This window comes from Ursus americanus, chromosome 5 (assembly GCF_024610735.1).
Source record: "Ursus americanus isolate L20-20 chromosome 5, mUrsAme1.1.p, whole genome shotgun sequence".
NCBI lineage: Eukaryota > Metazoa > Chordata > Mammalia > Carnivora > Ursidae > Ursus > Ursus americanus.
In genome coordinates this window covers 51,224,134-51,239,207 of record NC_142131.1, presented here as the reverse complement: position 1 = coordinate 51,239,207, position 15,074 = coordinate 51,224,134, and the positions used below count along the sequence as shown (strand labels likewise).

Sequence of the window (15,074 nt, the reverse complement as noted above, 5' to 3'; positions counted from 1 at the left end):
TAGTTCAACTCATAACACCTGCCTTCCACCTGTCCATTGCCCCAATCCTTTTGGATTTATTGAAGGAGGAAAAAGTAGGGAAGCACAGGGCTTCCTTCTGAGGAAGTTAGGTGGGAGCCTGGGAACGGAAGTGGACAAGAGAGAAGTGTGAACCAGAGAAAGACACCCAAGAGCAAGAAGGGAAAGGCTGAACTGACAAGCAGCTAAAACCCCATTTGTCACCTGGCCTAGAGGTTACGTGCTGCTGCTCTGGTAATCGGCTCTTCCCGCGTTCATACCCCAGATCCGCCGTTTACTAGCAGCGGGGACTCTCCCCTCCCTTGTGACAGGTGGATGATGACCGCACCTGACCGATGGGATGGCTGTGAAGACTGAGTGAGCGATGAGCATGAAGGGCTTGCCGCTGTGCCGGGCACGTAGTAACTCAGAATGTAGTGGGTGTGGTGTCGTCCACCTTACTGCCAGTGGGGGGCTAGTCCCAGGAAAATGGTCATTCTGGAAGCAGGTGATGATGAGGAAGAGGGTGATTGTCACCGACTGAGATCAAATTACTCTGTGTTTTCATTCACAGTAGCAAGGAGAAAAGAACCAGAGCCATGGTCAGATTTCAGCTGTGGCCTGTGGACCAAAGTCAGAATCACCTGGGCCCCACCCAGGATATGCAGACTCCTGGGGCCCTCGGGAGCCTGGCTAAATCAGGACTTCTGTGGGCAGGACCTGGGTACCTGATTTTTTACACAAGCTCGCCAGTGATTCTTATGCGTGTGAAAGTTTGCAAACCACAGATCCTGAAGAGACAGAGATGAGTCTTGTCTGAAGGACCAGCTACATCTACATCGCCCTGGTGCAAGGAGGGCATGCCTCTCACACCTGCCCCCCTCGTTAGCGTTCCTTGGACAAAGTTGGAGAGGTGGCCTTGAGCACCTGTGCGTAAAGCCAGGCAGAGTACCTGGCGCAGTAAGGGCTCAGGAAACACTAGCAACCAGCAGAGAAGCCCTCCGATTTCTGAATGCTCCAAGATGCAAGCAAAACTCCACACCAGAGCCAAAGCACCTCCATGCTGCCCCAAAGGTGGCCTTATTGGTCACTCAGAGAGTCTCACTTTGGACTTCGGAACAAATGGACTCGTGGACAGCCTTTTCAGACCCACATTTCAGTAATAGTAATAGCAGATACTCACATAATACTTGCTATAAGCCAGGCACTGTGCTAAGAGCATGACTCATTTAATCCTTTCAGCAACAAGGATGGTACTTTATTACCCCATTTTACAGATGGTGCAATTTGGCACAAGGCCATGGGACTGATAAATGGCACAGTCTGAATTCAAACCCCAGGGAGCTCAGCTGCAGAATCTATGTGCTTGGCCACTATGTTAGGCTGCCTCTCTTAAGTAGTGATATTTAGGAATCAGACAATTACTGTTGCCTTCCTCCCTCTTCTCTCCCTCTAGGCCACTGGCCCAGATGCTTGTCCTTGGCCCCATACCGTGGCTTCTGCCTCGCAGCTGAGTTGGACATCCTGTCGGCCCAGGCCCATTCTCTGTTACCTGCCCAGCCAGGTAGGTGCCCTCCCTTCCCTGTGGTTGAGTGGGCTTGACCCAGTGGTACCTTGAGATGGGACACCTTGTCAGTACCTGGTGAACGTTTGTTGATTAGCGGATCCTTTTTTAAGGAAAAGAACTCATTTGCCTGTAATTTGGGTCATGTGTAGGTGTTAGATTTACCTAAAACAGGGTATGTCTGTGGCACAAATGACTGCAGATTATTTTTCTAGTAGCTTAGATCAAGGAGTATTGCATTCGCCAAGCAACACCTATTTGATGAAGCGGAAGGGGTGTGCCTTCCCCTCTGCACCACCCCGCATTGCTAGCAGCCGGCGCAGCAGGCCTGGTACGCCATGATCCTCCCTCATTGGCTCAGGAGCCGCAGAATGCGTGTCAGCAGAGCCCCTGAGCGCACCCTCTGTCCTGGGATCAGGCATCTCTTAACTAACGGTAGATGAGCATGTGATGTCTGTCTCCTGTCACCACTGCAAGTACAATCATCACAGTTGACGCTACTGGCCTGTGATGTCACCCCATCGACCCAAGCAGACAGTGCCTCCGCAAGTCCTGTTTGCGATCAGGCCAGCCATACATGTACGTCTGCACACCAGACTTGGAGGCAGTTCGCAAGAAACTCAGTGTTTCCTCCCTTAATTTTTTGTGTATTAACTTCGCTTTTGATGAAGTACCTCATTTGCAGATCCATTTACTCATACTAAAAAAGGCAGGGTCAACAGAAGAAAGTGTCCAGTGTTCACCAGCCACGCTCGGCAGCAATTGGATGATCTTGCTGTCAGATACACAATCTCAAAAGGGGACTTTCCTTGGAAGCCCTCAATGACCAACACAAAGAAAACAAAGGAAAAGGGAATTTGTGACTGTGAATCACAGTCTCCACCAAAATCCACACTCATTCACCCAGACAGCCCCAGTACCCGGCTGGCCAGGGCTTCACTGGACACCGCTTTGCAAAGCCAGGCTCATTTCTTGTCAACCCTTTGCCCCCATCAGGCTGGCTGAGCCCCACGCAGCACCCGGCTTGTCCTCTGCCGGAGGCTTGTGTCTCCCACTGGTGTGCGGAGAGCTAAATCATCAACAATCACATCCCTGTAGGGAATGAAAGGGAAAGTGCCCAAGCAGAAAAGAATGCAGAAGAGTGGGGGTGGATTGAAATAGCTGGAGAAAGCACAGAGTGTTTGCATTCTGCCGAGTCACAGAGGGGGCTCTTGGACCCAAGTACCCAGATAAGGTGGGTTCCTCTAGGGTCTCTGAAAAATGGAGCCTTGATTGAATGCCTGAATTCCACCCCAGACCTGGAGGTCTGAATTTGTCAAGTGCTCCTCTCTAGAAGCCTCGCATACTTTGGGCATGTAATCGTGATGTGGGTGTGGCTAGCCATTCTCTAGCCTTCTCTGCGTGTGCCTGTCTGCAAGGGTACAGAGAGGAGGCTGTGATTTTCAAAGAAGATCAGAAGGAAGGTAAGGAATAATACAGGTGGCTGGGTGGGCCGTCAGAATACCAGCCTATCCTATCACATTCAGCTAATCCAGTATTTCAGCCTGACTCTCGTACCCAAATGTTGATAAAATCTGAGGTGCCCCCCCACCCCCAGGGAACAGACTTCCTGAGGCAGCTGAATGTCCAGGCTCCCCAAGAGGGGCAGTGTGCCAGCCAGACTCACTAAAGCCCCAGATTTTGGCTTCTCCTGAACCCAAAGGGCCACATCCAGCACTTGAGTAAAGGAGAACATTCTGCCCCCTCCAGTCCTCACCAGCCTGTCAGTGGAGGGAGGAAGGTGCTGGGCAGCATGGTGCGTGATTATTTTTACAGTCTCTAAACTCTAGGTGCTATTTTTACCTGCCGGTGCCATGAGCAAGCCCTTCCCCCAGAGCAGTCTGCAGCCGGTTTAAGCCCGGCCGGAGGTGAGCGGCCGGTGTTCCCTTGCAGGAGAGCTGGTTCCTGTAGCATCTGCTTAAAACATCCTACTGCCTTAACTTTTCCCAATTCTTTTTCCACCTCCGTGTCATTGTTGTCCTTGCACTTGGACATGCACACACACACACACACACACACACACACACACCCCTCAGCTCTGCATATAAGCTGCTCTTTGTTCCCTAGCACACATACTCAGATTCTTACCTGAAAAACTTGTAGGCTGAGGACTGTGCCTCTTCGTCCAAGGGGAAAGGCAATCCACCGGGTGTCGCCTGCTCTATGTCACTGTCACTGTGCCGCCACTGCTTCCCGAGCAGCCCCACGCCGCCAGCTCTCTGAACTTCTCGGTTGCTGCAGCTCTGTGTGGGGAGAGGGGACGGGCCGTGGCATGCACATCAGGTTGCTGGTCCGCCTCCAGACACCATGCCACAGAGCCGGCTACCAGTCCCGCGGGGCTGTGTGGGAAGCAGGGAGGCTGGCTAGGGGGCCGAGAATGTCAGCCTCTAGGTCTCTCTCTGGCCTTGTCGATCAGCAGAGGGGACCAGCCCACCCAGACCCCACCCACAGGGACATACACAAAGCTCTACGTGCCCCCAGTTCTGACAGCCAGCAGCGGGCCCAGGAACGCAGAGCTCTTGGCCAGCAGGGAAGAGAGGCAGAGACAGCAGACAGCAGCAGCAACTACCCTGGGTGTTATTTTAGCGTGGTTTGTCTTGGGGCAAATGGCTGAGCCGAATGGACTACTGGCCTGTCTGAACAGAATCCTGTTTATTTGGAAGTCTCAGTCGCCAGGGAAACAGCAAGTCGTGGCTCAGAGACGCTCCTCTGGAATCAGAAAGCTGCTGGATGAAAGAGTCCTTTTCTGTTCTGTCATCTGGCATCCCTGCACAGGGTGTAGGTGTCTGTGTGTGGCAGAGTGTGTGTGTGCCTGTCTGTGCCATTCCTAGAGCCAAGCTTTGCAAAGGGCATGTTGCAGAACCATTCAAGGCAATGGCCATCCCGGCTAGGGTTGGAAGGGGCTGCAGAGCGAGCATTTCTGTCCTTCCTTACCAGTGGTCAAGCCTGTCACTGCAGAGCTAGGCTAACAAATCCTCAGGTGAGCCCAACTGCAGGGGCGGGGATTTCACTAAAAGACCTTGGGCATTATCTTTATGCCACTGGCCAGGACAGGGTGAGGAAGGGAGGAAGCTGCCTGTACAAATAACTCTTTGGCTAGAAGGTAGGGAGTGAAGCTGGAAATTGGATTGAAAGGATACAGATCAGGAGGTATCTTTGAAGAGACTAAATGGAAACATGATTAATAGTTTCCTATAACTGATGAAGAGTCCCTCCACCTTATGTAGGCATTTGAGCCTGGGAGGGGTGTGTGTGCGTGCGTGTGTGCGTGCGTGTGTGTGTGTGTGTGTGTGTGTGTCTAAGCCTACCCACCTGATGATTCAGATAGACAGGTACAGATTGACCTGTGAGAACTAGAAATAGGCTGAATGTTCTCCACTTCCCCTTGGAAGGTGGAGGTGGGAGCCTGTTCTCCAACGCATCATGTCGCATCTGATGCGTTCTGAAGGTAGCATCCAGGGAGCCATTTTTGTCCCTTCTGCAGGGAGGGGTCCAGAGAAGCACATCCCCTGGGCATCCCCTGGGACAGAGAACTAGAAGCACAAACATTACTTAACTCTAATAATGTGTGAGCTGCAGCTCTCCTGAAAGGGACTTGAAAAGTACAGAAAAAGTTGATTTCACCAAATTTTATTAACTGGAACCTCCACGAACTGCCATGTCCACGTATTGAAAGGCACTCATAATATGCTTTAAAAGATAATAATCTTCCTGAGGATCTGCACATTGCCAACGGGCCTTCTGAAGCACAGAGAGGTCAAAATATTTCAATCATCTTCTCAATATTGAGGAAGTATTATGCTACAACCAGTGTGCACGTTAACTTTCCAGCATATGGAATGATAGATTTTAAAGTTAAAGAGCACTCTATTAGGAAATTAAGCCCATTTATTAGCAGACCAAAAATTCTGAGGACAGAGATGCAGCTCAGAGTCTCACCCGGGCTGTACCCCTAATTAAAGCCCTTGCCGTGACTAAAAACAGGTGTCCCTAGCTCAGGGTCATGCCCTTGAACCTGCCCACACGGTCTGGTTGGCCCTTCTGGGCAGCTCAGCTCCTCAGGGCTCCCTGGTCCCTCCTTCCTACAGGAGAGGAATGAGACTCCACTATCCGCATCTCCCCTGCAAGCCGGCAGCCGTATTGTGACGATCCAGTGGGCCCAAGTGTGTGAAAGCACCTCGAAAACAGGTAATGCACCTGTAAGTCACTATTTTAGTTTTGTTTGTCCATGACATCCAGTTGTGAAATGCTGTTCAAAACAAAACAAAACAAAACCCTACATAGCTTTTAGGTAAATATAATCCCTAGCTATTGACGTAAACTAATTTCCTTACTGCAGATCTGGTATTTGGCAATGTTACTGTCCAAACACTGGGAAATAATGAATCCTCGTTTCCTTAAAGTATTTACTAAAATAAAATTCCCCTCAATATCGAATTTTCGAAAATGTCACCTTAACATCTCCCAAATTTCACATTTACTTCAACTTTCACGTCAGGCATCTCGATTTATCTTTTAAATAATATGCATTTGGATGTTTTGACTCAGGGGACGTGATCATGTCAATGCTTTCTGGCTTGTTATTCAGCATGGGAGGGGACTTGGGGGTTGCCTCGCCTGAAAGTCTGGCCTCGGACTTGCCCTCCAGCTCTGGGCCAGGAACCAGTCTATGCAAATAATAGCTGGTGGGGCTGCTCATTAAGCATCCCCTAGATGCCAGATCCTCTACAGACCATGTAACAGAACCCGTCTCTTCCCTCAGAGCTCTTGGACCACTTGTAAAGCCATCTCTGCAATGGTTACAACCTGTATGCGGGCCTCCTGGCACTGCAGAGGGTGGGTCTGGGAAGAGAAGAACATAACAGATTTGCAGGACCCACAGAGACCCTAGGAGAAGCCTAGTAGGTTTATCCACGGAGGTGTGGCTGTCGCCAGACTCATCCGCACCTAAAATGTGGCTGGTTCCGGAGGTGAGATTTTTCCTTCCGCATCCTAAGAGACTGACTCACAGTGGAGCACTGGAGCGGTTGCTGTTAGAGAAAGTGGCTCCAAACCTCTCCTAAGAGCCGTAGCAGGTGATAAAGGTAGCATGTGGCATAACTGTGCTTTTACTTACTTTGTGCTCGGTGTGTCTGACACTCAGACGTCACTGGTTAGTTTCACCAGTGTGACAGCAGAACCAGAGCACGACAGAATCAGCAGAACTCAGAATGCCCCCCAGTAAATATTCTTCGTCTGCAAGCGTAACATATAAGCGGTGGCTTCTTGTGCCTTGACGCTTGAGGCTGCTAGTCAGTATTTGCTTTAAAATTTCCCCCTTCGTTTGTCCCGTTTGCATAAATGATGCAGTTATTTGAACATACACCAGACGCACTGCATTTTCTTTCTAATTTCATTTGACCTTGTTGGGACACGACAAATCCTAATCAGCTGACAGGAGAAATCAGATGCTGCATTATACTCTCTCCCCTAGCAAAGTATTTCCTTCTGTTTATGCCAAATCATGCAATTAAATGAAGGGCATGCTGGCCTCATGGTGAACCAACTGCCAGGATGTCGGGAAGTGATTTGACAAACAGGGCAGAGAGAAACGCAGCAGACATTCACAGGAAATTGTATTAGTTGCCCTAGGAGACCCGAAAGCCACAAACATCACCAGAGCTGCAGGACAGAAACAGGCCCCGGTGGTGCTCAAGTGGGCAATAGCCTGATCCCATCGTAATCCAAAAACAGGAATTCACCCCACGGTCGGTGTGCCTCTCTGGCGACCTCAGGGGCCAGGGCTTGGAAAGGACTCTAACCCACGTGGGGTGGGCTTCCTCTCTCTGATATTGATCACCCCTTCCCTATTCTATGTTTTCCTCGATCTCAATTTTTCAATATTTATTTTAAAATATTTTACCTTTAAATAAAAGTAATGCTTCACACATGTGACAAAAATACATGACATACGGAAGGCTATAAAATGACCCTCACTAATCTCCTCTCCCCAGAGATAACTACTGTTAACTTTTTTTTTTCCTGGAATCTTTGGGGGAAACTGGCTCCATCCATCTGAATGTGAACATGCTCAAAAACAATTTACTAGGCACAGTGTTTGCACTGTTGTTTATTTTCCCCTTAATAATCTTATTAATAATAATCTTCCCTTAATAATTTTTGCACATTGGTCTAGTCCATCCAAGCACAAGTATTCCTGGGTTATTGGAGTATGCTCCTAACTGATTTTCCCGCTTCTACTCTAACCCTCTATAGTTCATTTCAGAAGGATCCTGCTGAAAGGTAAATCCGATCATGTCCCTATTTGTTCAAAACTGTCCGTTGCCTTTGTCTTGTTCTAAGAACAAAAGCTAATAAGCTTGCTACTACCACCTGCTTCCCTAAGTCCACCCTGCTACAAACTCCTTGCTCACTGTTGGGTTCCAGTCATACTACTCGTCTAGGCCAAACGTAGTCCTGCCTCAGGACCTTTGCATCTGCTATTCCCTCTACCTAAAGTGTACACATTTATTTTCTGCCCCTCTTTGCCCTGCCAGCTATAGCTTATCATTCTTATCTCATTTCAGATTGCGTCTTCCCTGACTACTGGCTCTAAATCAGCCCCCATCACTGTCCTTCATATCCCCCTGCTTTATTTTCCTTCATAGACTATACTGCCATTGGAACATTATCATATTCAGTTACTTGTTTACTTGTTTGTGTCCTGTCTCCCCTACCACACACACTGGAATGTCAGCTCCATGAGGAAAGCAGGGATTTCCTCGGTCTTTTCACCATTACATCCCTAGATGTCTCTAGACCAGTGGTTCTCAAACATGGATATGAATCAGAATCACCTGGAGGGTTTATTAAGACACAGATTGCTGGGCCCCAACTCCAAAGTTTCTAATTCAGGAGGTCTGGGGTGGGCCTGGAGATCTGCACATCTAACAAATATCCAGGTGATAGTGAAATTGCTGGTCTGGGGACCACACTTTGAGAACCCCAGTCTAGACCATGCCTGGCACACAGGGGGTGTTGCATATATATTTAGTACGTGAATATATGAATCTACACACACACACACACACACACACACACACACACACACACACACACACAAAGGGTCTGCCACCTTCTTTGTCATGGCATTTTCATTTCCACTTGACCATTTATTTATATTTAGGACCATAAGCCTCCTCAAATTCTTTGTGACAAGAGGGCCCCAAAATGATTTAGCTCTGCTGGTTTGTCAGCAGAGGAATAAAAACAAAGTTTTCTAAGCCCAGGGAGAGCCCGTGAGAGTCACCTCTTGTCCTCTGCCTCAGTAAACCGTCAAACCAAAAGGTGGTGCAACTCTCGCTAGACACGTGACAGAGAACTTTCCGCAGAAGTAATCTCTCAGGCCTCCCCTGTAATTGTTTAATTGTCCTCTTTGCTTGGATTTGGCCTCGTGCACTGGAACGTACACGCGTCGTCTACCTGGACCCCAGGTTATGAAATGTAGAGAGTTCAGTGGTTTTTCTCTGAGTCGCAAAACCCCTGAGAATGTGATCTGTAACCCTCCCCCAAATGAACACACACACACACACACACACACACACACACACACACACACACACATTTTTTTTTATATGTAATTCCTGGAAGTTACAAGGTATCCCAAGTCCATCGTAACCCCAAATTTAAAACTCCTGATTTAATAACCGGCTATCTATTTGGCAAAACAAACAAAAACAACCTGGATCCTCAGTTGAGTATTTAAATGTAAGAAGACAAACCTTAGAGGAAAACATTAGTTAAGTTCTGCAAGATTTATAATCTTAGAACGGAGAATGCTTTTTGAAGCCTGACTTGAAACCCAGAAATGAAGACAGAATAGTGACATCGAATCCATACAATTGTAAATAATCTACACAGGAAGGAGGGGGTCAGATCTCCTCCTCATGTAGTCTCTGTGGTGAAATCAAAGGATCCCGTCTTTTCCATCTATGTTCCTGCCCCTTGGATAGTCGGGGTGACCTGTGGCCGGGCTCTGCGGGAGATGACCTGAGCTTATCAGAGCCCACGGGTGAGACCACATCCTTCACTGAAGCCCTGTCACTGGGTTCATTATTTCATTTGCCATGGCTTGGGTTTTGAAACAAGCTTGAGATAGAATTCACATGCCATACAGTTCACCCATTTAAAGTAAACAGTTAAGTGGTTTCAGTGTATTCATATGGTTGTGCAACCATCACCACTAATTTTAGAACATTTTTGTCATCCTGTAAAAGCAACCCCATACACAGTAGCAATCATTCCCCATTCCCCCTTCCTGCCAGGCCTAGGCAGCCACTTATCTGCTTTCTGTCTCTAGAGAATTGCCTGTTTGGGCCATTTCATAGAAATGGAGTCCTGCAGTATGGGCTTTTTCCCCTTGAAAAGCATAATGTCTTCGAGGCTCATCAGTGTTCTAGCATGCATCGGAAGTTGATTCCTAGTTCTTGCTGAGTAGTATTTCATTGTAGGGACACGCCACATTTTACGTAGCCATTCCTCAGCTCGCAGGCCATGGGGCTTGTTTCCCTGTTCAGGTCATAACGAATAATGCTGCTGTGGCTATTTGTGTAGAGATGTGTGTAGTTTTTGTGTGAACGTATAGTTTCATTTCTGTTGGGTCTAACAGTGGTTCTCTTAAAGACTTAGCTAAAGAATTTTACTTAGCCTATGTGTAATTCTTTTGTCTTTAACGGTTTTCTACAATGAACTTGAGAAATGAGCAGGCTTGGACCCTGAGGCCTCAGAGCTCTGCTAGCCCCAGTCCAGGCCCCTCTCGGCCTCTGTGTAATCTGGGACCTGACGCAGTCTCGCCGTGCCTCAGTTGTGAGAGCGCTCGCTCTCCGACCCTCCCATGGGATGTTGTGAGGATTAATGACATCAGCCCAGGAGGCTCTGCTCTTGAGAAGATGCTAACCCATATGAATAGGTCAGTGTGCATCAAGGAAACCACATACCCTCAAAGCAAGTGCTTTGGTGACCCCACAGGTGACAGCATCAGACAAAAGGCCAGCGGCTGGATGCTTGAGGCACAGGCAGTACAAAAAATACTCACCATTTTCTCAAGATTTTGGTTTCCTTTGAGATCAGAATTTGGTTGCTTTCCAGATCCTGCAAGCTACCTTCTGAAGGTGGAAATGTCAGGGCCACCTACGTAGTGATGGGCGGCCAGAAGTGCAAGCTTAAATTCTAAAGCCCACTTTCCAGCTAACATTTCCTGAAATTTAATAGAAAAAGTACCTCACTCTCTGCAGAGCCCCAGAGGTATCTTATTTAAGGAAATCCATGTGCCCCTGACTTTCTTTTTGGCTTTGGGGTAGGTGAGTGTCTCCTCAGCCCTGGATACAGTCTAAGAAGGACCCCCCTATAAAGGCACTGGGAGCCCCACTGGCAGAGGATGGGTCCAAAATATCCAAGCTGACTCATGCCCTTTGGCCAGTCACCGGTGTTCCTTGGTCTTTAAAATCAGGCAGCCCGAAGCTCCCCTGATAAACATGTCAGTGACAAGTTTAATAGGAAATGAGATGGCAGGCGTGCATGGGTTCCAACTCCCATGTCACCGCTTACTAGCTGTATGATATGGGACAAGTGACTCAGTTTCTGAGACTCGGTTTCCCCATACGTTAAATGGGGATAATGGCAGTACTTGTAGTCATGGTGAGGGTTACCTGAGATAATGCTCATGAGGGCAGCACAGAGTTCAAGCTCAATCTATGTCTGCTATAGTTACCATATTACTTTTAAGATAAAAATATAGGACTTCAGGTCACCGAGTCATCCTCTCTCAGGTATTCAGGGAGGCTGGATTCCTATCGGTTACTTAATTGGGCACCTGCTATGTATCAGACACCACAGAGAGAGCTAGGGATGTAATCTAATTCCCCCCAGGAATGTAAAATACAAGCTGGGAGAGAAAGTAAGGTACAGTAAACCATACTAGTGGCCATCATTGCTGTCTAGATTCAGGGTGGGAGAGAGCAGAAAGGCTGGACGGGCCCAGGACGGCCTCAGAGGGGAGGCAGCACTGTGGCTGGCCCTTGAAAGGCAAGATGGGTTCACATCAGTGGAGCAGAGGGGGACACAAGTGGGCCGGGGTGGGGGAGGGGGAAGGGGAGATCCTTGTGTGCACAGGCACGTTGGGGGCCTGGGTGGGTCTCGGCGTGGTGAGTTGTCCAGGGACTGAGCCAGAGACAAGCCTTCTGGTGGCTTCTCCACAGTCTGGGGTCTCTAGGAATGAGATGCATGGGGTCTTTTAGTCACTTCAAATAATTATCCTTATTATGAGACTCTCTGTCACTAATTCATGTGCACTGTAAGAGAGGGGCAGGAGTTATGCTGGAGGAGCTTGAACTCTTAATCCAGACCATCACAGAAAGAGCAACATGGAGTGGCCAGCATTGACCGTGGCTGTCCTGTATCCAGGCCCCTCTCCTAGGACTAGCACCCTGGTTATCTCTGGGGACCCAGCCCTTCGTTGCTTTCAGTCCATGTGGTTTTGGGTGGGGATGACTACACCCCCATGGCAGGGATGGGCACAAGGCCCACACTGGTTCAGTGAGATGTGACTCTAGACTCTCGGGAATGGGAAGCGCCTGTTCTTCTAGGGTGGCCGTACCAGGAGGGCATCAGCCTGGAGCCTCTGGTGGCCATCTCACCACCGCCATCGGGACAGAATGACCCAGGGCTGCAGAGCCAAGAAATGGAGAGAGACGGAGTCAGGATGCCATTGTCTGGGCCCCTAGATCCCACCATGCCAAAGCCTTTTTACTTACAGGAGGAAACACATTTCCTTGTTTTGGCCCAAGTCTCTTCAAACTGGGTTCCAGTCTAGTGTCACTAAAAGCATCCTGATTCATTGGTGTAGTTATCTTGCTCCCACCCGCATTTTGTTGACTTCTTAGCATAGATATCTGTGGTCCATAGTCAAGGGGGGAGTCTGTAATTGGATTAGCGTTAGGCATGTGAGAGTGGTAGTGATCTGCACACATCCCCAAACGGGCATAGGTGCCTGTCATGTGCTTGGGAAGGGAAACCAAGACTCTGCGAAATTTGTCTTCTTTTTCCTGTGACTGCTACAGAACAACTCTCCCCAAACCCTCTGTGTCATTCGTCTTGTTCTCAACCAAAGAAATGAGTTCTTGGATCTGTTAAGTATATTTTGCAGGGTTATAAGAAGTCAGGACGAGGTGTGGAAGGGCTGAGGGGAGAGGAAGCTCTGCACATCCCATGTGTGTTTTTTCCCTTTTGCCCAATAATAAGGAATAAGCTGGCGTCCTTTATTTCCTATTTCATTCAGGGCTTTTTAAAACTAACCATTAACTCTAGTATAATGGGATTTGTCTAATGATTTCTTGGAAAACATCTTCTTGGATCTCAGCAAAGATAATTCACTTGGTGGGAATCATTTCCTGCTTCCCCGCTAAGAACTAGTCCTAGCCAGTTCTTTCTGGGAGCAAATTGGCCTTAAATGAGAGAAGAGAGTACAGGTATTTGAAGCTAGCATCCATCATGGAGACTCCAGCCTGCGATGGTCCCAGATCAGGGAGGAGAAGAGGCAGAAGCAGGGCAGGGGAGAGCGTTCGTGCTGGACAGGAGCATGAAGCCAAGCATAACATCTGCAGTAATGAGCCCCTCGGAGGAAGGGATGCACTCACCTCTTTGCTTTGGCTCTGAGGCACTTTCTTTCCGGGGTGACGCAGCTGCAGCAGCCTACAGTGTCCACACCGAGCTAGCAGGAGCGCTGCAGGCAGGCCGCTGTGGGAGGAAGGGAGTTCCCATTCTCCATCAGAAGGGAGTGTCCTTCACCAAAAGGAGGCGATGCCCTCATTCCCCTGGAGTTGAGGCTGTTGGTTCCGCTCACTCGTCCTCTCTTTCCTGCTCCCTCTCTGGTGTGAATGGAGCTCAAGGGAGTCCTAAGAGAAGGGCTGAGTGCAAAGCACACACCACACCCGCCCTGATACAGGTTGTTTTCCTAGCCCCGGAGAGCCTGAAGAGGGACGCAGCGGAGTATACTGGGAGACCACCCTCTCTGGGCCCCCACCAGTGCGGCTGATGCTGGTGTACCCGCAGAAAGCCCAAGGACAAGCACTTGCGTATTTATTTCTCCCCTCTCATGTGATCTTATTTTTGGACTGGCCACAAAAGCTATTTGGGGGCTGGACAGCTGCCAGGTGAAAGGACCGATATCTTATCCAAGTTGTCTCCATGCCTCTCTCTGAACTAGTCCCTGTTACCTTTCCCTGTATAAGGCAGAACTCTGGGGGTCTTACTCTGAACCTGACTTTTCATATATCCCAGCAATTAGTCCCAGTTACTAATTTTAGGTCAACTGCTTTACCCCCACACTTTGAGGTTTCACAGAGGATAAATATAATGAGCAATGCCATTACTTTTCTGTCTGAGGCTTCGTGGACTTGTCATACAGTCAACATAGATATGGCCGTCACATACACACTAAGTTAGACATAGAGACCCTCTTATCAGTACTGGGGTGGGACTTTCAAGCCTGGGAGGTGGTCAGGAGCAAAGTGCAGAAACAGAGCAAGCCTGTAACATTGAAGTACCCTGATTCCCAGCTCCCCCAATCCAGCTGTTTCTGCTTCTAACTCCTAGGCTTATAAAACTTAAAAACCTTTTAATGGCTTGGTTTTTCACCTCTGATTTTTCCTCTTCAGACATGAATGGAAAGTTTTGAAACACTCATGCCTGACAAATGCTGTATCATCATCTTCACAATCATCACTGCTCCTTATTAAGCTCTTGCTACATGCCATTCATGTGCCGAGCCCTCTCCCTGCACGGGCTCATTTCTCCTCACGGCGGCCCTCTGTGGAAGGAAATGTGGTTCCCATGGGATGGCCCGAGAGGAGAGGCTGGGAAAGGTGGGCTTGCCGAGGAGAGATCCGAGCCCTCATCTGTCTAATTCCAGAGCAGCAGCTTTTGGCCACTTTGCTTACTGTCTGCTGAAGCTGTAAATTACTGAGATTTCAGTATTGTTTTCATTTCCTAAGAGGAAAATAGAAAATCCTCACAGTTGATTCAGGCATGACTTCACTCCTCAATTTCTTTCCTAAACCCAGTTCTTGAAGCAGAGAGAGAAAGAGGTTTTCATCTGTTTACAGTCCCAGGCCCTGATTGTAGATACACGATGGAGGGTTTCTAGCCTCCATTCTCCTGGGAGCCGGTCTCCTATGAATAATTCAGGGTGTGGAACACATGCACGCAGGAGAGAACTGGGCTGGGCCGCCCCCACCCGGGCTCCCCACTGCATCTAGTCGGAATTGGCCTTTTCTCTCCGCTGCCCTGAGGGAGAATGCCAGAGATGGAGTCCGTCAGCTTGTCCAACACTGCCCCCTTCGGGCCACTCTGCTTCATTCCTCCCAGGATGGTGGTCAAAACTTTACAAGGGGGTCACCAAGGATTATTTTTAGAGAATTGGCTTCCAGATGCTCAGTTT

At 48.7% G+C, this 15,074-nt stretch overlaps 2 protein-coding genes across 14 annotated transcripts in view; one reads left to right on the top strand and one right to left on the bottom strand.

Annotated features, from left to right (window-relative positions):
* Window positions 1-13,416, bottom strand: part of FGF1 (fibroblast growth factor 1) — a 93,903-nt gene extending 80,487 nt beyond the window's left edge. The window contains exons 1-2 of one of the 2 annotated variants that reach the window (XM_045794402.2): window positions 13,273-13,416; window positions 3,689-3,843 (exon numbers count right to left, since the gene is read on the bottom strand). The gene's annotated coding sequence lies outside the window, so the exon portion shown is untranslated. Of the gene's footprint in view, window positions 1-3,688; window positions 3,844-13,272 lie in introns of those variants that run through there. The other variant, XM_045794399.2, reaches the window with a different exon arrangement.
* The window catches only part of LOC123790207 (uncharacterized), a 385,091-nt gene that overhangs the window by 312,455 nt on the left and 57,562 nt on the right, over window positions 1-15,074 (top strand). For 10 of the 12 annotated variants that reach the window (XM_087862175.1, XM_087862176.1, XM_087862173.1 and 7 more), the window contains one exon: window positions 1,454-1,561. In XM_087862175.1, the coding sequence (XP_087718301.1) occupies window positions 1,454-1,561 (108 nt within the window). Of the gene's footprint in view, window positions 1-1,453; window positions 3,025-5,688; window positions 5,789-15,074 lie in introns of all 12 variants that reach the window. The other 2 variants (XM_087862181.1, XM_087862182.1) reach the window with 2 other exon arrangements.